At 39.6% G+C, this 22,604-nt stretch overlaps 1 protein-coding gene across 3 annotated transcripts in view; it reads left to right on the forward strand.

Moving 5' to 3' along the window:
• AMPH (amphiphysin) overlaps positions 1-22,395 on the forward strand; it is a 243,767-nt gene extending 221,372 nt beyond the window's left edge. For 2 of the 3 annotated variants that reach the window (XM_058570689.1, XM_058570697.1), the window contains 4 exons: positions 11,480-11,683; positions 13,468-13,701; positions 15,968-16,069; positions 21,170-22,395. In XM_058570689.1, the coding sequence (XP_058426672.1) occupies positions 11,480-11,683; positions 13,468-13,701; positions 15,968-16,069; positions 21,170-21,277 (648 nt within the window). In that variant the 3' untranslated portion in view covers positions 21,278-22,395. The remainder of the gene's footprint in view (positions 1-11,479; positions 11,684-13,467; positions 13,702-15,967; positions 16,070-21,169) is intronic. The other variant, XM_058570705.1, reaches the window with a different exon arrangement.
• Positions 22,396-22,604: the final 209 nt, after the last annotated feature.

Here is a 22,604-nt window from a genome sequence, read left to right on the forward strand (position 1 = left end):
TATTGAGGTGAGACTCGCATAAAATAAAATTGATTTAAAGTAAACAATTCATTGGCTTTAGTATATTCATAATGTTGTACAATTATCACCTCTATCTAGTTCCAAAACATTTTCATCACCCCAAATTAAAACCCATTAAGCAATTATCCCCCCTTGCCCCCCTCCCCCAGGCCTTGGTAACTGCCAGTCTGCCCTCTATCTCTATGGATTTATCTACTCTGGGTATTTCATATAAAGACTCATACAATATGTGACCGTTTGTGTCTGGCTTGGTGTATACTTTTTGTCACATACTAAATCTAGTGCTTTAGCTTGATGTTTTTAGCGTGGCTTTGGTTGTAATTAACTTCGGGATAGAAAAAACTCCTTATTCTCTCTTCTTAGTGCATATTGGGCTCAATTCACAAGCCCATGTCAAAACCATTCTTGGCTATCTGCACAGTTGGGTAACCTATGTAAGACCAGACCCATTCAAATGTTACGAGGACAACTCTGCTTAGACAATAATGCCCCACCCCCCAACATTAATTTTAGTCCTACCCTGTAAATTAGAATTTAGACCTGGCAGAGCCTTAGAGATGTGTTCTACTGGCTTAGCTCTCTCATTCTACAGGTGACAGTGCTGAGATTTATTTGGTCCATGAATGATATGGAACTGAACATCCGGACCAGTGTGTGTTGCAATTCTGCATCCGCTTCTTGCCCTTTCTTGTTTTGTCCATTCTCTCAACACCTCTGGGGTAGAAAGACCCTTTACATGGGCCACTCCTCATTAGTGGACATGACCTGGAACCATAGGTATGATCAGGAAAAAATTCTTGATTTGAGATTAGAGATCCCTTCCTCTTCTCTAGCAAATTGCCTGTGTTCCAACATCAAGTCTCAAGCAGCTCAGATGCTGCCTTTGAGAATTACTGTGTGTGGCCTGAAGTGAAAGGATAACTAAAACTCCAAGAGAGCTAAATTGTAGTAAACAGGACCATATGGTAATAATAGATACTATTGAGTGCTAATATTTGATGTGCAATCCCATGAAACAGGCATTATTTAGGCATCATTACCCCATTTTACAGATTAAGGAAACTGAGACACAGAGAGTTTAAGTGGCTTCACCAAGATTACACACGCAGAAAGTCGTGACGTGAAATTCAAATCCTGGCATTTTAACCTATAGATATCTATCTCGACTACTCCAGATGCTATGTTTGTGAAGAGAACAGGTTATCTAAATGTACATCGGTAGACTAACTTCATATCACATCTAACTAAAGCTATCAGGGTCACAACTAGGCTGAAATCTCTCAGGACTTTTCCACAACTGATGCTTAAACTTGGTGGATATTCCTGGTTTGTTGCTGAAGGGTCAAAATGAAACAGAAATACTTGTGCAGCCTCAAGCTTGAGCTTCTCAGAGGCAGCGTGTCTCCTTATCCCTCACTTTGGCTGCAAAGCAAGTGTCCAAGGAGATGTATTGGAAAGACTCCTGGATTGGGAGTCTGGAGAATTGGCTCCATGTCTGACCAGTGAGGTGGCCTTGGGGAAATCAGTGTACCCTTCTCTGCCAGTTATCTCGTTTCTCTCTTAAGAGGGTTGTACCTGATAAACTCACTTCCTGCTCTCAAAAATCTACAACTTATTACGTTAAGAAATTAAGGATTTCCAAATCCCCTGTGGTAATGAGGGCATCCTTTGTTTATGGCTTCTTTTCCAGCCTCTATTTGCTAGACACTTGGGGTGACAAATTATCATGGAGTAGGTTCTACTCGCCAATGCCGTGGACTACTTAAAGGCTGCAAAATCACAGGGTTGGCAGTTGGGCCTTCCAAGTACAACTGTCAGCTGCCTACCTCTCCTCAAGATTCAGGTCTCATACTGCCATCTGGCCATATCCTAGGCTGCCCAAGTAGGTGTATGTGGTTCTTGGCAGGGTCAGGGTTGGGAATTTTGCCAACAGAGCATGATGACATTTCAGTGATTTGCGGATCATCACTTTTTCATCTGATCTCTGGGTGTGTCTGGCAGCCCTACCTCTGCCTTCTGCCGGCCCAAGCCTGGGTCCCCTCACAAGAAGGCAGTTTGAGCAGCTGCAGTAAATGCTTTACACATCCTTCAAAGATAACGTGGCCAGGCAAGGTAAAATGTTCGTTGTGCTGTAAAGGCATTTCCTTAAAGAATGTCTTTAACAAACTATTTGCGACCTCCGTGAGGCTGTCCTTTGTGGCTGCTTCAGAAACTAGTACTTGCTGGTGTCTCCATCTTGGAGAGTGTGCAGTACACAGTATTTACCTTTGCTTCAAAAGATAAATCCGCTTTTGCTATCCACTTCTCCCATACACTTTGCAAATAAATCTCTAATTAAAACTTTAATGTTTTAATATTTATCATTATTGGATATTCTGCCGTGACCTTAAAGACCAAATTAACCAAAAATTTATTAACTTTGGCATTTCTGCAGATGGTCTTAATTTTTAAAGAGAGTCGAGGGCTAATTCCGACAGATGTTGCCATGGCAACACTGCTGCCAGCAGCTGAGTCGTGCTGGGACCTGACTGCTGAGGGTTTCTGACAGGACTGCAGGCAATACTAGGAGAGTAGATTGAAAAAGATGATTGAGATGAAGGTCAGGATTAAAAAACCCACTGAATTCCTTTATTAGAAAGAAAGCACATAGATGTATCAAATGAAGTTTGTAATACCAAGTGCCGCCTTTGAAAGCAACACCATTGGAGGCTCAGTGTTCCAAGGGAGAGCTCACCCCTACAGTTGTGCTGAAGGAAAATTATGACCTGCAGTGTTTTCAGTACAGTTTGCGTGAAGAGGAGCACCAGCCACCAGCCTGCGTCTTAGTACAGGAATCTTCCCTTTGGGGCCATAATAGCCCTAGCTGCCTCTTGGGCTTTTCTTTAAAATGGATCCTGAAGAAAATCCTGTATTTTTATACAAATGCTAGGATCTTCAGACGAATCAAGAGCTCAAGTGGGATCAAGAATAAGGGATGGGGAAGAAAAGTCAAGGGTAGCCTGTAGCCAGAATTGCCAGTGTCACATTTATTTCCCTTTGTTACTTCCCAGAGAGACTCAAGGAGTCCATCCCGCTCAATGCTCGTTAGTGGAAGAGTCAGAACTATAACTCCATCTCCGGCTCCGTCCCTGGTACTACTCCCACTCCACCGTGTTCCCTGACTTGTGCAGTGAGAACGTTGGGTTAGGTGAGCCCTCTGATCCTTCCAGCTTTGGGATCACATTAATCTCTAACTTGTGAAGATAGCTATGAATGTTCACAGCCGGATTGCTGTGTTCTCAGTTGTAACTCTGTAGTGTGATGGATAAAGCCAGGAGAAGAGTGGTTGATCATTTTTTCCACTTTCCCATTCTGTACATATCTTTCTAAACAATGGAATCTACAAGACTACTGGCAAAAGTAATGTGGAGAAATTCTATCCAGCCAGCCTCTTCTTGATATCTTTTTACCATATAATTTGCTATTAATTAAGTGGGATTTTATGACGTGTTTGCTTAGGTGCCCACATGTATATGAATAAAGAAAGATTTTATTTATCATCTATGCATCTCATTTTAAAGAGTAGCATTCCAGGACTGTAAGTGAATGCATTGGCTGTTTATAAGAGCACACTCGCATTCTTCACCCAACATCGCTGGCTTAGGCGTTGTGAGTAGGAAGCAGGGGGTCTGTGGAGGCATCCAGGTCTCAGGATCACTGTGGAACTCGCTGATTTGAGAGGTGTGTTGTCTTTTTGGATAGCAGGTTGGTGTGAAAAAACACAGAATTTAGAGTTAGACTTTCTCAATCCTGTTTTACTGACTGGATGAGTTACTTTGACTCTAAGTATTAGTTGACTTGTCTAGAAAGTGGGAATGATATCTAATAGGGTTGTTAGGTGAATAATATGCAGTAAATGTGAAACACCTGGGATAGTGCCTGGAAAACTGTCGATTCACAGTAAATGTCAGTTTCCCCCCCCAGGCTGCAGAATATGCATATATTTAGACTGTCAAGCAGAAGCCTGTCTGTGGATCAGAATTATTACTCTCCATGTTTGGGGTAAATTGGTAAACCGAGAAGTCAGTGATCTTTCAGCTAAGCATCCCTGCCAAGAGCAAATGTCAGGAAGACGGCTCCTCTCTGACTCTGGTACAAAATGTCATTTAGCCATGGAAGAACAGCATTTGGCTAAAATTAAAAATATGTATCTTACATTCTTTATTTATCATTTATGTCATTTACCCCAGGAGTATTTTAGATGAAATGCATCCCAGGAGCACATAAGTTGAAGATGGTATGAGAAAACTTAAAATATTAAAAAATAAATCACAAAAAATCATATCAGATTCACTATTACTGTTTTTTTTTTCATTTTAGTGCTCTTTACACTTAAATATGCAAAGAAGGTCAAAGCGTCAGTGGTACTGTGTTCTAGAAATATTAGCCAAGACCAGGAGAATTTTCCACAAACCAAGGCATAAATAGGTCCTTAAAGTATAATAACTGAGCCTGGCATAGAGAGAAAAGTATATGAGAGTCTCATCCACCCCACCCCAGATAGAAGATGACTGGCATGTAGCCCCCATGAGGATGGGCGCTCCTTTCTGGAGCATCCAGGTCATCTTGGGCCTGCTGCCACTCTCACACCAGTACATCCTTTGACACATGTGTTTGGGGCTTCAAGGCAGATGGTTATGTGTAGACACATGAGGAATCCCTCCCCAGCCCCTATTCTGAAAAGGACAACTAAGAGTTCCTAGAGGGAGAGTAAAATGGAACAAAGAAAATGTTTCCATGTCCAGTGGAAACATTAGACCTAGAGAGATTTCTCTTAGTTTTAGATAACTAAGTAAATGAGCATATTTTAAAAACAGCATAGGGCCTATAGATAGAGCAACACAAAAGAAGGAAACAATTGCAAAATAGTTACAGAGTTTAAATTTTCTTCAGTGAACAAAAAAAATTTAACAAAAGCACAAAGGAAAAATTTGTTTTTTGTTGTCAGTAAAATTTAAGATGTCCTTGAATATGTCAAGCAAAAAATGAAAGATGAGATGATAAGGCAACCACATTGGGATGAAGAGAGAGCTGCTTATGAGGTAGATGAGAAAGAAGCTTACTGATGTAAGAAGAGATTTTAAGGGGAGGAAATGTAGTATTAGAATTAAAATTTGCACAAGAAGTGGGCAAGGCCAGAAGCAACAGTGTAGAGAATTGATTTCGTGATGTGAGGACAAACTGGAAGAGTCCTCCCAACACGAAGAGGAAAAGGACAATCGGAGGAGATTGATATGGTGGCCAAAGACTGAAGACACAAGTCATGGATGATTGCTGTTGCCAAAGAAGAGACTGTGAAGAATAGCATAGAGCAGTAGTAGCCAATTTAACAGAAGAAAACACGCCTGAGCTGAAGTGTTCCCAGTTGAAGGAATTCCTGCATGCAGATCATAAGAAGTCACCAAAAGGCAAACTCAATGAGAGACTAGCCTCTAGCTGTATTCTTTTAAAATTTTAAATTCAAAGTTTACCAAAAAGTTCTGCAGCCATGTAGATTGGGGGAAAAAATGCACGACGAAAGAACAACAATTAGGCAGTCCTAAGACTTGTCCTCCCCCATGCTAAAGGTCAGAAGCTGTTAGAAACATAGAATGTGAACACACAAAAAAACACATTGTAGCAATGTGTTTGCTGAACTACCAAGACAGTAGTTGGTCATGTATGAAAGCAGCAGAAAGACATTACCAAATATATAAGGGCTGTAGCATCACCTTTGAATGCCTGAAAAATCTCTTCAGAAGATATATTGTGATTGAGTGAAAGATGAATCAAAATCAATATCGATAGGGCCAGCCGCAGTGGCCTAGTGATGAAGTGTGGCGTGTTCTACTTTGGCGGCCCGGGTTTGGTTCCCAGGCGCAGACATACGCCACTCGTCAGTGGCAAAAAATCAATATGGATAGTTAGGAAGACATATGATAAAGCAAATGTAGCAACATGTCAATTGAAAGTCCTAGGTAGTGGGTACCTGGATGTTCATGTTGAGCTTTTTCATAATAAAATGTTGGGCAAAAGCCCCAAAATCCTCAATAAAGACATCAGAAATAAAGGGAGCAGGGTTTAGTATTTAAATCATGTAAATATACAGCCTAAATAATTGTGGTGAATATGGTTACAAACCAAGATATTTCTCACAGTGTTATTTATAACATTTAAAAACTGTAAACCAACTAGGTAAGGTTCAGTGGTAGGAGAACTGTTAAATAAATTGTTAAATAAAAAAAGCAATAGCCATTGATAGAATTTTTCTAAGAAAAGTGATCCATGTATCGTAAAACAAATAAACATAAATAAAGCCCCTGTATGCATAGAAAATGAATAAAAATAAAGACATCAAAATGTTACCATAAGTTATTTCTTTTATTATTTTTAAACCTATTGTATCCATTATTTTTTAATCAGAAAAATACCTATTTTGAGTTAAAAGAACTTACCATACAGATAAGTATGGAATTTCATGCTAGGGCATTCCTTCAGTTGTCCTCATTCAGACTAGTTACACGAGTGGCAACCTGCTTTTCAGGCATTATTCAGAGCTAATATTGCCAAGAAAGCGAACAATGAATAAATAAAATAAATCAATAAATTACACAAAGCTCAGAGATTACAAATTCTCCTGCAGCCTGTCACTACTTTTGCTAGTCTGAGGTCTCAGTCCTTGTTGACCTGTGTTCACAACACAGTCTCCTACAGGGACTGGCTAGTTTCTGTCACCCAGTTGTGTTTTCCTACTCTGCAGGATACTGAGGCCGTTATTGCACTGCATTCATTGCATTTACTTCCAGAATATTTTGCTAATGCAATTAGGTGTGTGAAAGGACTCAGACGTGAATGCCATAACCTTATTGCTTTCCCCACGGAGACTTCTCAGGCAGACAGTAAGGAAGCAGGGAGATGCGCACAGTGTGGTGAAGCGGTAGCCACGGCTCGCCATCTCATAGAAGGTCTGTGCTGACCCTTGTGATTTCCATTTGATTAATGCACAAATTGACAACAGTCATGGTGCTTGTGCCTCGGGGACCTTGTGGAGACAGTAATCAACATGTGCCCAAGGGCAGGGAGAGCTTTTTTTTTAGTTTCTCTTTGCCTTAGATGTTTTCCACCGTAAATATATTTGGCCAACAGATAGTACAGTTTTTGTTTTGTTTTGTGTTTTTTTTAATTGAGATGTAATTGACATATAACATTATATGAGTTTCAGGTGTACAACATAATGATTCGATATTTGTATACATTGCGAAATGATCACAGTGAGTCTAGTTAACGTCCGTCACCTTACACAGTTACAAAAATTTTTTTTTCTTGTGATGAGAACTTTTAAGATCTACTCTCTTAGTAATTTTCAAATATGTAATACGGTATTATTAGCTATAGTCACCATACATTACATCCCCATAACTTATTTATTTTGTAACTGGCAGTTTGTACCTTTTGACCATCTTCACCCATTTCTCCCACCCCCCCCACCCCCATCTCTGGCAACCACCAGTCTGTTCTCTGTATGTATGAGCTGGGGTTATTTTGTTTTTGCTTTTTAGATTTCACATACAAGTGAGATCATACAGTATTTTTCTTTCTCTGTCTGACTTATTTCATTTAGCATAATGCCTTTAAGGTCCATCCATGTTGTCAGAAATGACAAGATTTTCTTCCTTTTATGGCTGAACAATATTCCATTATATATTTTTATATATGTGTGTGTGTGTGTGTGTGTGTATACACACACACACACACACACACACACACGCATATTTTCTTTGTCCGTTCATCCATGGATGGACATTTAGAAAGTACAGTTTTGACATAAGATAGGACAGTGGTGTTTCTCTTAACATTTGGAGTGAAGAGAAAAATTTAATAATGTTGAATATCAAAAGCTTGAAATACTTTCTGTAGTTTCAGTCCTCTGGTTTCCCTGGTTAACAGTTAAAAAAAAGAGAACAAATAGCAGTCAGTTATCGTTTTGGTTTTTCCTAGCAGGTGTGACATCTACAGTAGTAACTAGAGTCTAGAAGATGCTTTTCTTTTTTAAAGCTACAAATAGCTACCAAATTGGGATGCATAAAAATAATAATAAAAAGAAGGATAACTCTATCTCTGAAAATCTTGTCAATCTTTCTTTGATTTTATCTTAGAACTAACACCTAATCTGAGCAAATGGATTCCTGTTTTCCATTTTTATGTTGGTCTATTACTGCAGTCAGTAAATATGCATTGGAACTGTTTTGGTAAAAGCTGAAAATGTGGATCATATTCCAGACATAAAGGGAGGATTGGGGAATCCTTGATTTTCAGAGCAGTGCCAAAGGCAGACAGATGTGAGAGAATACAGGTAACTGACAATCCTTCTCTGTTTCTGCATTGTTATTAAGCTCTGTAAAATCAAAGTGCTATTTTGGCTAGAGAAATAGGAATTCATTACTTATGGACTCAGAGGAGAATGGAGGAGTGTTCATTTCTTCCCTTTTCTAAGTCATTCAAATTGTTTGGCTTTTTCTCTCAGCAAAGTGCCCGTTTCCTTGGCACCTTGCCTCTACCAGCACTGTTAATTTCAATATTTTGGTCACTTTTGTTTGCCATCATTGTTATCAACAGTTTTCTACATGCTCCATCCCATTGTTTGTGACAGAGATCAGGTAAATTGCTGATGTGCTGAAGCCAGGGTATTTGCTCCTGCGAATTCAGCAAATGTCAGAGCAGGGACTGATCGAGCCCTTGGCCTCCACCTGCTGGTGGCGGGCGTCACAGCAGCCACACTGTCAGGTAGGTCTAAATCAGGTCCAGCCAGTGATGCCTGTTTAAATTATTTAGCAAAGGAAATGTGATAACATGTATATCTTGCAATAGTAAAATATGATACAGTCAAATTGATAGGTATATAGAGCACTAGAGATAAATCAGGGACTCATTATTAACATTCAATTTGTATGGAGAGAGTTTAAAAAATTACCTTCGGCAACACCATCAGTGCTTCACAGAAATACATTCTCTTCTGGAGATGTATCAATTCAGTTAATAGTAAAAGTCAACTACTAATAGTATGTGCTTGAACTGTATATGTAGAGAAGGATTTATGTATAATCACTTTGGGGAGTAGCCTGTGAAATAATGCAACGGCTGCTTTTTGATGTGTAACAATATGCATGTGTGCATGTGGTGGTATATATTGCTCTGTGTGTCCATACTGTCTGCATGTATATAGAGTCCATCTGGTGTGGAGTTGTTGAAACCAGTGGGATGTTCACGTCATGAGTGTGATTTTCCAGACAGATGGAAAGCATTAAATGATTTAGGATTATGACAACACAACTTGCTTTCTATATGTGAGTCCGTAAGTCCATTGTATGCTCATTGCCTTTATGTATAGTTTCTCATGTGGAGGAAACTTTGCTAGGTCCTTAGGATCCTGGAGAAACCTTGTTGATTTCTCCAACAGTAAAGCTACCAGCAGTTGTTTCATTGTTCTTGGAATTAAGATGCTTTCCTAATTTATGTTCTGATTGTTACTCTCTTGACAGCGGCAACAAATACATAAAAAGAGCAGTGTTTATTTAAAACTAGAGATGCAATTCTCCTAAAATTTCAAATAAACTTTTTATTATGGGAATTTTCAGTCATTCACCAAAATATGAATCCCCATGTACCTGTTACTGCACTTCAATGATTATCAACATTTATAAATTCACTTTAAATAAGTATGTTACAATTCATGTAAAAATATTTCTGAACCCATGTACTTTAATGTCAGGGTAGAAGAAAGAAACAAATACTATGTAATGGCTATTGACTACATTGTGGATCATTGCACACTTTGGAGAGCCAAATTCTCAAGAGATTTTCATAGGAGAAGGAAATCAATTTCTAAGAATATGAGTAATACGTGGCCATATAACAAATAATATAACTGTTAACATTATTTTTCTTTAATAAAATATGTGGCAGAAAAATGTATTCTCCAATAGTTTATTTTTATAAATAAAAATAAATTTGAGTCAGAAGGAAGTTTTTTTTTTTGTTTTTTTTGCCGGGGAAGAGTGGCCCTGAGCTAACACCTCTGTGGCCCTGAGCTAACACCTCTATGCCAATCTTCCTCTATTTTGTGTGTGGGACGTCACCACAGCATGGCTTAATGAGTGGTGTGTAGGTCTGTGCCCAGGGTTCCGAACCCGCGAACCCCAGGCTGCTGAAGCAGAGCATGGGCACTTAACCACTATGCAGCCAGGCTGGCCACAGAAGAAACGTTTTTAAAAATGCCTTGCTATGACTGTAGGTGTATGGCACATACTATCAATCTCCCGTTTCTGGTGCCCACTCTGCGGGTGCTCTCCATGCCCCTTTTTAGTATTCTGGGTTTGACAGTTAATATCTGCGTCGTTAGAGCTTTCCTAATTTAATATGACAAACTGGGTGGAGTTTATTCAATAAAGGAAAGGAATTGCTAATGCCAGTCACATCAGATAGCAAGTTACATTTTTTCAGACATGTGTCCTGGGTATATTAAATAAAATCAATCAAATATTCTCCTTCTTCCCTCAGTCTTTCTGATTTAAACCTCTCAAATCAGGTCTGCAAAGCTGACGCTCGAGTCTTGTTAAAGATTTGGACTCCATAACCAATTTGTTCAAAACTAAAACTTCTGATCGCAGTTTTCTTTATTTCATTGTTGCAAGTTTTAAATATTACTTAAATCTCTTCTTTTGACTGTGTCCCAACTTTAGAAACAAAAGTCTCATTTTTTTTTTTGTTTTGCTTCTCTAAGTAAAGGACCCCAAATCTGATTTGATTTTTGATTATAATGCATATTTGATAACAAAAATGATTTTCCCTTCATTTTTAAGAAGTCTCGTTGAGAAAGCTTCCTAATTTTTTTTTCCATGAATGTGATTTAGCTTCTGGGACCCTCCCCATGAAGATTTTAAAGTTTATACTGAAATGCAATTTTTTAAAATTCTGACTTTGCATAATGAGGATGCTTTTCATATGTGGCTTTCTTCCATGACCCACATATTGGGGTCAGGCCCCTTCCATTTGGTGACTGAGATGTCCTCTAGGGCCTTGCTATCTTCTGCTTTCAGCCAACAAAAATAGAAATAGCTTGTGGAGGGGCCACCCACACCTTAAAAGCCATGTCTCAGGAGTGGCATATGTCACTTCCATTCAAATTCCCCTGGATACACCTAAATGCAAGGCAAACTGAGGAATGTAACCTTGTTGGATGCCCAGGAAGAACAGAAGTCAGAGTTTTGATGAACAGGTGGTAGACCCTGCTGTACCTGAATGCCGGGCTTCAGTACGTTACAAAGAAAGCTTTGAAATCTGAGGAGCCTCAGCAGACAGGAGAGAAATGAAAGAGCTGGGTCTGACTCGTACTGAGGCCCATGGAGATACAGACACGGCCTGTTTGGTTTCTGGTTTATAGATCGTACCTGGAACTGATGCTGATGTGACTGTTGGAACCTCGGTGACCGAGGGGGCCCCGGTGGAGGAAGCAGAGACAGAGAAGTCCCCTCTTCCTGCGGGGGAGGGAGCGAGTTTAGAGGAGGCCAGGATTGATACTGAAGCCACAGAAGTCGTGGATAGCGACAGGTCTCCACCAGAAGAAATAGAAGCAGCAGCGCCTCAGGTAAGTGTCCTAGTGAAGTGGAGGTTCTAGGAAGATGGCGCCAGATAGAATGCACTGTCCATTGGTTAATGATGATAACTCTTTTGAATGTGGAATAGGTTTGTAGCCATTTTGTGGCATTCCACTCCACCAAAAAAAAAAAAAAATCCTTAGAAAGAGTGGTTGCAGCATTCCCTCAATATCAGTGTTGGGGGGATCCACACAAGCCCCCAGTGCTATGGTGGACTGCACTTAAGCACAGATAGGGGAAAAGGAAACTGCAATAAAGTGATGGAGAAAAGGAATGAAGCACAGACGATGAAAAGGATGAGCATGGAGGGAGGAGAAAGAGAAGATGATAGAATAATAGGGTTGTTGTATGGATTAAGAGAAAATGGCCATAAAGTGCTGAGCCCTGTGCCAGGCACATGGTGAGAAGCCAGTATTAGAAGTTAAATCATATTATTATTATTATTACTATTTTGTAGTGGTTATTATTAGAGTGCCCCAAATTCACCCCATCTTAAGGCTCCTTTCACCAAAAGCCCATCCCAATGTTGCACCTTCAAAAGAAAAATGGGTCATTAAATACATACGTGAAGTTGGACTTAGCCCCAGCTCCTCACTTCTTCAGAGAAGCGTTCAAAGGCAACAAGTCCATATGTTCCATGACGTGGGAGACTCAAATCCAAGTGCCAAAGCAAGGACAGCTCTTCTAAGCCCCATGTTTGGTTCTTCTGTATTCTGGAAGGTCACAGTGAAGACTGGGCTTAATGTATGCTTTCTATTTTCCTGTTTATTTTACTCATAATAAATTTCCAAAAATCTCTCCAGGGTTACTCAAAGCTTGAAACTGAATTATCCCTTTCATCCCACTAGAAAGAAAGCAGATTATATTGGTGTTTGAAGAAATAACTCAAAAGTATATTCCATTTTTTCATGACATTTTCTTGTCACAACGTCAGGATTATTTTTGTATGTAGTGTTATACTTGTTGAAAGAGTGTATTATTTTCTCCAAACAAGAATGGAAGTGCTTATGTCCACTGATATCTGGGGGAATGTAGAACTTGATCTGAAAGGCAGTAAACATCTCCAGACTTCCATTGTGCTGGTGAAACTCCCCTCCTTGCTCATCTTTGTTAAAACATAAAAGGGAGGTCTTGATCCTTTGGTTCTGCTTCCCCCCCAGACAATAGAGTACTTGGCATGGTTGGTGGAGATTGTAACCCCTCAGGCTGTAACTGCAGTGTGGGCTCTAATGAGAATCCACAAGCAAAGGACAGGGAGATTGTCTCCAGACACGAGCCAGATCTTTGCCAACAATGTGGTTTCAGGCTATGCTGGAGGCCCATGGGACTCAGAAAGAAAAGCAAGCAGTGGAGGTTAAATGTCAGCTTCAAGCGAGTGTTACTATTCAGTGGGGCAGGAATGGGACACTCTTGGAATCCTGCTGCATTCCCGTTCAGGACTCTCCCCTACCCTGTCCTGAACACCCTCCCTCCCTTCAGTCTCCTCTCCCTCTTCTCAGTTTCCACAGAGACCTTGAGGGATGCGGAAATTAATCCCAGTGGTGGTTTGTGTCTCAGGAGAGAGAGAAAGGAGGCCATGTCAGGAGGAAGGTCCTGCAAGGTGGAAGGCCCAAAGGCCAGAAAGGTTTAGGGAACCACAGGCATTTAGTTGAATGAGGGAAGTGGGGAAAGTGGGAGCCAAGGAGGGTGGGGCAGGGGTAGAGACAGCCTGTGGAGAACACAGAAGTCTTGTCTCCCAGGCCTGCTCGGCACCACCATGTTTTTCTTCCTCCAGGCGAAGGTCATCCCTTCTGTCGTCATACAGCCCGCCTCCAACAATGAGGGGGAGGGAGAGCACGAAATAACCCTAGGTGCAGAGCCCAAGGAGGCCACCGATGGTGCTGCTCTTCCAGCCTCCACGCCAGAGCTGAGCATGGAGCAGAAGGCGGGCGAGGACTCCCAGCTGGCGCCCTCCGCTCCATCTGCAAGCGAGGCCTCTCAGGAAGTGCCTCCCGGCTTTCTCTACAAGGTCTTTGCAGTTTTTATTTGTTTTAATCTGGTGGCCATTTGTCCTTCCTTTGCTTTGAGGCCCTTTTTCTTGAACCTGTGGGTTTCCAATTTTTACTTTTGCTTTTTGCAATATATATTCTTTCTCTATCCCAACATCATGTTGTGACATGGTAGGATTTTTGGGCTGCTGGACAAGCAAGAACTACAGTAATGTCTTTCCATGTTTTAACAAACCAGAATTAAAGAAAGTTCGCCACAGGGTGAATGGTATGCCCCTTGGTAGTGAATGGGTGGACTGCTTCCACCTGGGAGCCCTCGCATGCTCCCTGTAGAGCCCTGTGAGTCCCTGCAGCCCTGGGCTCAGACCAGAGCTTTGAAAGCGCCCATGCGCTCCTCTGCTCGCTGGCTAGATTACACGCCTCCAGAGGGTGAGAAACACGAACCATTCAGTCAACTCTGGCACCTCGTTACAGTGCATGACCCAGAGTAGGGAACCAATAAATACTTGAAAAGTGAGTGAGTATATTAATGGGCTTCTATGAAAAGGAGGAAAAAAGAGGCCACATTAATGGGAAGAAGATTTTGCTCAGAAAAGCCATCAAATGGCTACTTAGAGCCTTCAGAAACTAAAGGATCCTTACCAAAAACCCCAGTAAATACCTGAAAACACTGGCTTAAGCCGAGGGTTGAAGGCAGATAACCCTACCTAATAGAATATGGTTGGAATTTTAAGTTCCATATTTGATTTTACATTTCAAAATTCAGCTCTTTTTCTTTTAAAAAGTATTAAATTTATGTGTGTTTGTGGGGGTGGAATTGAATAGCAACACTCATTATTTTTTTTTCTCTCTCTCTGCTCATTAGAAAGTAGCTGCTATCTTGCCACCTCAGATGGGGACAGAGCGGGTATAATAGACTCATGAATGAATTGATGTGGAGAAAAAATTAGGCACATGGCTAGTGAGGGCACGTGTGTGCTGTGTTTGTTTTAAGTACGGCACAGGAAGCTACGGAGGCAGCGTGCGCGCCAGGCCCGGCAGGCCCGTCCCGGCTTCCCTCACCAGCTGCAGTGTGAGCTGAGCAGCGTCACTGAACCCCTCTCTCCGGGCTTCAGTTTTCTTTTCAGAAAAGTGAATTTGGGGATAAGATAGTCATTTCCAGCTCTGACATTTTATGGTGCTATATGCAAAATACACATTTCAAAAGCCAATTGTTTAATCTCTGGGGTGAGGTTGAGGAGAGGGACATGGGAGAAATAAACTGGCCGTAGCTTAAATAGTAATTCAAGCTGGGTGATGAGTCCGTGGGGGTTGATTATACTCTTCTCTCTGCTTTTTTTTTTTAATTTTCTATAATGAAGTTTTAAAGAAATCTTTCAAAAGGAAGGAAGGGTGGGGAGATAGGACAGGTGTTGTTTAAGGGTACAGGCTTGCAATGAGTAGTAAATACGCCCTAGAGACCTAAAGCACAGCAGGTGAATATAGACAATGGTATTGTATTATAATCGTCAAACTTGCTAAGAGACTAGAACTTAATTATTCCAACCACTCAAAAGAAACGATAATTATGTAACGTGATAGAGGTGCTAATTATCACTACAGTGGCTATCATGTTACAATATATGTGTGTCAAATTAACATGTACACTTTGAATTTACACAATGTTATGTCAAATATATTTCAATTAAAAAAAGAAAAAGAGGAAAGAAAAGAAACAGATTGGCATGGTTTAAAGAGTAGGATAGGGAAGGAAGTTTATTTATAAAGAAATTGATCACAGGGTTTAATTAAATAGTAATTCCCATATAACATGCAAGTGATGGTTTTCCCAATTATTAATTATTAGACAGAAGCGGGGGTTAGAGGAGCTTTCTGCTGCATATTTTTATTTCCGCTTAAAAAAACAGTTTTCACTAAAAACTACACATTTTTAGTTCAGGTTAAAAAAACAGAGTAATAAAGCATCAGTGATAATAAAATGCAAATCTGTAACAAAAATGTGACTAATTAAAATTAAATTAATGCACTATATTTCAGCTCTTGCAGAAGGCCTTACATTAGTAAATATACGTCCAAATGGCCTCATATCAGTCTAAAGAATTAGATGTTTTAAGTAAACAGAATAGGATTTTCTTTCTGTCTTCAGAGGCTTTTTCCTTCCTTGGGATGTGATACATAGCTTCATCTTTGGAGATGCTTCTCAGAGTGCCTGCTGATAATCTGTGAGACTGACTTTATGTCTCCTTTTCTTTCTAAATTAATCCTTTCTTTTACAATCTTTTGCAGGTGGAAACACTGCATGATTTCGAGGCAGCAAATTCTGATGAACTCACCTTACAAAGGGGTGACGTGGTGCTGGTGGTCCCCTCGGATTCGGAAGCTGACCAGGTAGAGGATGAGATTGGAAGGTGCTGCAGGCTGTATTGGTTTTTCCTGAGGGTCATTTGGACACAGTGACTCCCTGAAGACATTTTCATTTTCGGAGATGCTTCAAGGCAGCTCTGAGGGCTTATGATCACAGCACATCACTAACTGTAGATTTTTAGGACACCTCTTGAGATGCTGCTATATTGTTTCTTTTTTATACAAATAGATGACCATTTCTTATTATATACCCACTTTCTAGGGATGTTGTCTCTGAAACACCAGCCTTGAGGAAATGCAGACTATCCATGTGTATTAAAAGTCCATTCAAGAGTAGTTTCTTCTGGGTGTGTGGAGGGGACCAGGAAAGAACCCGAGGGGGCTTTCTGGGGATGGAAGTGTTTTATACCTTGGTAGGGGTGTGGGCTACACGTGTGTATGCATTTGTCAAAACTCACTGACCTGTACACATAACAATCTCTGCATTACACAGTGTTTTAAATGATACCTCAACTTCAAAAGGTTCTCTAAAAACAGTCACCTTTGAGCATAGTAGTCTGATGTTAAGAAACTGAGAACTCCATTTTGTTCTTGTTCATAAATTTGTGAACTCCTGAAATGGCATGCAAAATATTTAAATGTGTCTGTTAATATATTTTTCTGGAGAGAAGAGCTATAACTTCCATAATATTCTCAAAGAGATTTATGAGCCCTTCCCCCAGATAATAACATCACTACTTATGAGTTTAAGGCTTACATGTCCTGCATTTTGTTCTTTCTCTTGATAGTACACTTACCAAGATAGATTAGGTGCTGGTTCAAACAAACGAAAGAGTCTATACCACAATAAAATTAAATTAGAAATTAATAATAATAATAATAGTATATCTTTAAAAAATTTAAAAATTTAAAAAATACTCTTCTAAATAATCCATAGATCAAATAAATCACAGTGTAAGTTTAAAAAATATTTCATAGTGATCATTGATTTGTAATTTTTTAGCCTAAGGAGATAAAAAGAGATCAAATTAAATACAAAGTACATAGAAGGAAGGAAATAATAAACATAAATTCACAAATGAATGCAAGACTCACAATAGAGAAAATTAATAAAGCCAAAAGTTAGTTCTTTGAAAGGATTAATAAAATTGTTAAAACCTTAGAAATAGTCTTCAAGAAGAAATTGACCAAGCATAAATTGCCAACATCAGGCAAAAGTGTCTATGTATCTCAAAATCATTAAAACCCCATTCTAAACTTATAAAATATATAAAACATGTACTTATAAAATATAAACTTTTATTTTTTGCATTAACCATAGTTATCTTTTAAAGAAATTAAGAGGAAAAAAGCTAGTCTTTCGTATTTACCGACATGCTGACCGTTTCCAGTGCTCTTATATGTTCCTACAGATCTGAGTTTCCAGCTGATCTCACTTCCTTTCTGCCTGAAAAACTTCCTTTACCAAGTCCTGTAGTGCTGATCTGCTGGCAATAAATTCTCTCAGCTTTTGTTTATCTGAAGATGTCTTTATTTATCTTCATTTTTAAAGATATTTTCACTAGAGAAAGAATTCCGAGTTGACTGTTTTTTGTTTCAACTCTTTAATGATGTTGTTCCTTTGTTTTCTGGTCTCTACTGTTGATATTAGAACTCAGCTGTCATTTGTTTAAGGTTGTTTCTCAGTATACAACGTGACTTTTTCCCGACTGTTTTTTAAGAATTTCTCTGTATCTTTGGTTTCCATTGGTTCAACTGTAATGTGCTTAGGTGTTGTTATTTTGTAGTTTTCATGCTTGGGGTTCACTGAGCTCCTTAGACTTGTATCCTGATATTTTTCACTGCATCTGGAAGACTTTCAGCTATTATTCTTAAATTTTTTTTCTCTTTCTTTTCTTTTTCTCTGTCTCCAATTATGCATATTTTGGACTTGTTGTCTAACACTGTTCTTTTTTGTTCAGTATTTCTTTCTTTTTGGTACTCAGGTTGGATAATTTCTGTTAATCTGTCTTCAGTACAGTGAGCCTTTCTTCAGCTACTTTGAATTTATTGTTAAGCTTATTCAGTGAATTTTTTGTTTCAGATATTACATGTACACAGTTCTATAGTTTCCACGTTGCTCTTTTATATAGTTTCCATTTCTTTGCTGAGATTTCCCACCTCTTCTTTCATTATTACCATCTTTCAATTTAAGTACTTGAACCTATTTATAATAGCTGCTTTAAATTTCTTACGACAAATTCCAGAAGCTGGGCCATCTCAGGGCACGTTTCTGTTGATTGGTTTTGATCTTTGGGTCATATTTTTCTATTTTTTTCTCATGCCTGGTAAGTTTTTTAATTGATTCTGGACACAGTGGATAATACATTGTAGTGAGTCTAGATCTGTTTTCTATCTCTGAAGGTTATTTCTTTTTCTTCTAGCAGATATTTAAGTTACTGGATAATTACTTTGAATTCATGGAAGTTTGTTCTATACTCTGTTAATGTGGGTCTGTTTCAATTTTGCCTTTACTCTTAGGATAAATCCTTAGTCCTGGGACATTGTCTCTACCTCTGAGACATGGCCCTTCTGGGATTTCAATAGAAATCCTGAAGGGTTTATCAAGCCCCCTAACTTTGTGGGGTTCAAACTCAACTCTGCCTCTTCTTCATTGGCAGAGCTTAAATTTATACTCAGCTTTTTCTGTCTTCCCGCTGTTGCTTTCCTCCAGGCTCCTTGGGGTACACCTTATGCATTCACAGCTTGAGGGGCAGCTCAGGATTTCAGGAAAGTTTCTCTGCATATTTGAGGACCCCTGTCTGCAGCTCTCTCCTTTTCAAGATATCTCCCGTAAAAGTACAGCTGCTCTGGCAGCTCTTAACTCTATCTTCTGAGTGCCTTGCATCACACAGACTGAGGGTAATCCTCAGGGGGGAAGGTGTATCAGCATCAATCTCACCTGTTGCAGTTCCCTACTTTCAAGGGTTAAATATCCCCCAGTTCCTGCCTGCTGTTTGTCATAGTGCCTTCAAATAGTTGTTGTATATGTACCACCCCATTATTTATAAGAACACCACTATATAAACTTATATCTTATAACAGTCATTTCTGTATAGCAATAGTTGCATATATGTATACATATGTGTGTGTGTGTATATATATATAAATATAAATATATAGTTATTCTAGTGTTTATAATTGTTCTGTGCAGAAGCGTTTGTCTGATACAAGCTATTTTGCCATTACTCAACCTGGAAATCCTTAGTCTACTGCCTATTTGAAGCAGTTAAAATTTAATTTTCCATATTTTCCTCCGCTACTGATTGATATTGGCTATTAGTCTTCACTTTGTAAGTTGGATTTCAGATATACGTATTGGATTACATCTTGATGTGGGTTTGTGCCAGTCTTGCACTTTTTGTCTTTATTGAGACTGTTTGAAAATGCATGACTCTACTTGGCTCTATTAGCTTTCTCACTCACTGTAAATAAAGTCAAATATAGACACTGGTGGGGAAAATATGGCCTTTGGTATACTTACTGGAGGTTTAGAAAATATTTAGTTATCGTCTTTTACTTTAAGTATAGCTTTGTCCTTCACATCATAACATCATAATTTTAAAGAGGACACTTTTCCTCATCAGCTAGGATATTATCAGTTATTTTATTGAGTCATTTTTTTTCTCAGTGGTTTTTCTTTTGCCTTCAAAATTGGCCTGTCTAAATGCTTATATTTCTTATCTATATAGCAGTGTCAATTTATAGTCTCAGATTATATCAAAAGGGAATGTATTCAGCTTCTTCATTTAATTTTTGAGACCTTATTTTATCTGATGTACTTGAGCTCTGTTGGGGATTGGTTCAGATCACGTCTGGCCATCTTTCTTCTTAAGTGGGATCTCTTTCCCGTATTGGTTAACATAATAAAGATAATCATTTCCCACTCGTTTTGCTTCATACAGTCTGTATGTCTAATGTTATTCCTTCAACTCAGCTTTTTTCTAGTAGCCTCTGCTTATCCTCAGGAGGCCAAGGACAGGCAGCAGCCTCCGTTTCTCAGTCTTGCATGTCATCGCCCATTCTGTAAGACCATATGCAGATGGGTTCTTTAACCTTTCCATGGCTAAATGTCTTCATTTTTATGATGGCATGCCTATATGATAGACAAATGTTTATGAGGAATAATTTATAAAAAAAATGAATGTTTCCAACGAGAGTGTCATGACAACAAACTGCTTTGTAGTTTATATAAACTTGAAAAATTAGTTATTATAACAGCAACAACAAACACAATAGTAATATCAGGTGACACATATCTAGCTGTTATTATTTGATAAGCCCAGTATGTGTGGTTTATTTGGGTTAAATGATATGAGCTGGGGCACAGAGTTCTTTCTTATAAGCAAGTGGTTCAGGATGAAATACAAGACCTGCCATGGCCTGGTCAGCACTGTATTCTAACCCAGGGGTCCTCAAGCCTTTTTTTCACTATGACCCACAGGACAGGGAATGTTCTTGTGCATGATACGTTTTCACCTGGTGTTTCTCTCTTTGCACTGGCTATAATTCTAATCCTTTTCCCTTCCTTAAGAACTCATGTCATAATACAGTTAGCATCAATTAACTGTACTTTATATGAAATTATAATATTAATATTAACTTTCAGTTAACTATACTTTATGCAGAAAATAAATAATTTAAAATGTTTATTTATTTATTTATTTGGTGAAGAAGATTTGCCCTGAACTAACATCTGTTGCCAATCTTCCTCTTTTTTTGCTTGAGGAAGATTAGCCTTGAACTAACATCTGTGCCAGTCTTCCTCCATTTTGCGTGTGGGACGCCACCACAGCATGGCTGATGAGTGATGTAGGTCCATGCCTGGGATCCGCGAATCCAGGCCACCGAAGCAGAGCGCATCGAACTCAACCACTATGCCATGGGGCCAGCCCTGTTTATTTATTTTTAATTAACCATTTGTTTGGGATGAGGCTTCCCACTGATCTCAGCACACCGGTTTATGTGTAATGTGACGTCTTGGTGCAGGACCACAACACTAAGCAAATTATTTTATAAGTTGTTGGCGGTGCAGGTTTTTTCAGTAGTTTATTGGACCTTGAAAGCCCTCTCTTTGTCTTGCAGGATGCAGGCTGGCTGGTAGGAGTGAAGGAGTCAGACTGGCTTCAGTACAGAGACCTTGCCAGCTACAAAGGCCTCTTTCCAGAGAACTTCACCCGACGCCTGGATTAGGGCCAAAGTCTTATAGAAGGAGCCTGGTACTGGGTTTTTAAACCTTCATGAAAACCTGAGGAGTTCACTTTTGCTGTTACACTCTTAATGATTTACAGACTGATGCCAGACAAAGCTTGGAAGGATATATCAGTGGAGCATGTGTGTAAAAAAATGTAAGAGAAAAAAAGTAAATTAAGGAAAAAATCCTCACTGGTTCCCACATTATGGATAACAGGTTTGTTTGTGCTTTGTCCAAGCTGTGGACACTCTTGTCCTTGACCCCTCCCACCAATCCTAAAGTAGCTTTCTCCAGACCGGAACCTGAATTTCTCTGCACCAAGTGTATGGTAGTGAGCGGCTGTCCTGCAGAAGCTGTGATAAATTATCCTGTAGTACGAGATGATCTTATTCCCCTGCACAGGTGTGAGCACGTGCTCTCTCTCTCTCTCCCCCTTTCAAGTTTACTGTGTTTAAAACTACACTGCTGCAAAAGTTTTCAATGTCCTTTTCCAACACACCTCTCTCTATATATATGGACACACAATCACACAAGCTAGTTCCCATCACTCCTGGATCTATGTGTATGCACACAGCTACATATACATAGTTGCTTTCTTTCCTTCCCATTGTAGCTCGTGGCCTCTGAGTGTCATTGATACATGCATTGCTCTTCTTCTGTCTGGCATTACAGTTGCAGTTTTGCCTCAGAGCAAAACCAGCCATCCCATTGCCAAAACAGTCAACAGTATCTGTGTTTGTAATGTGCATTTTTCAGGATACGATGACAAATAGCATGTCTAAACAGCCGCCCCTTTGGAGAAAGCAGGACCGGATTATCTAGATGTCCAGCTGCTGAGGCTGGAGGTAGGCTAGTCGGGCTGAGCAGCTAAGTAGTCTCAACGTCTGCCTTTCTGAGATTGGCTAGATGATGGGGCCTGTAAATTCACCCCAAAAGAACTCTATTTAAAAAAGCTCCTACATCTTTCCACCTCTTTATATTTATGCAACTCATCTTCACAGATTGTCCTAAAATAAGATAGGTGATGTATGCTGTATCCACACCATCTGTAACAGTTATGTTTCCAGTGCTGTGTCATTCCAAATAAACCTTTGGTAATCTCCAGCAATTACCATAATTCCTTCTGATGAGTCATTTGTTTTGGAAAGCTTGTTTCAGTCAGATGCACTACTTGAAACAGTGTATGTTGGAGTTGTTATTTGTGCAGAAGTATGCTTTTTCCTCCGAGTTGTGCTCCACAGCCTGCCTTCATCCCAGTCATTGCTGGTCACTTGGTCGTCCCTGCTGCCTGGCAATCACTAGAGCACAAATAACAGCTGTGGACGG

Source organism: Diceros bicornis, chromosome 3, assembly GCF_020826845.1.
Source record: "Diceros bicornis minor isolate mBicDic1 chromosome 3, mDicBic1.mat.cur, whole genome shotgun sequence".
NCBI lineage: Eukaryota > Metazoa > Chordata > Mammalia > Perissodactyla > Rhinocerotidae > Diceros > Diceros bicornis.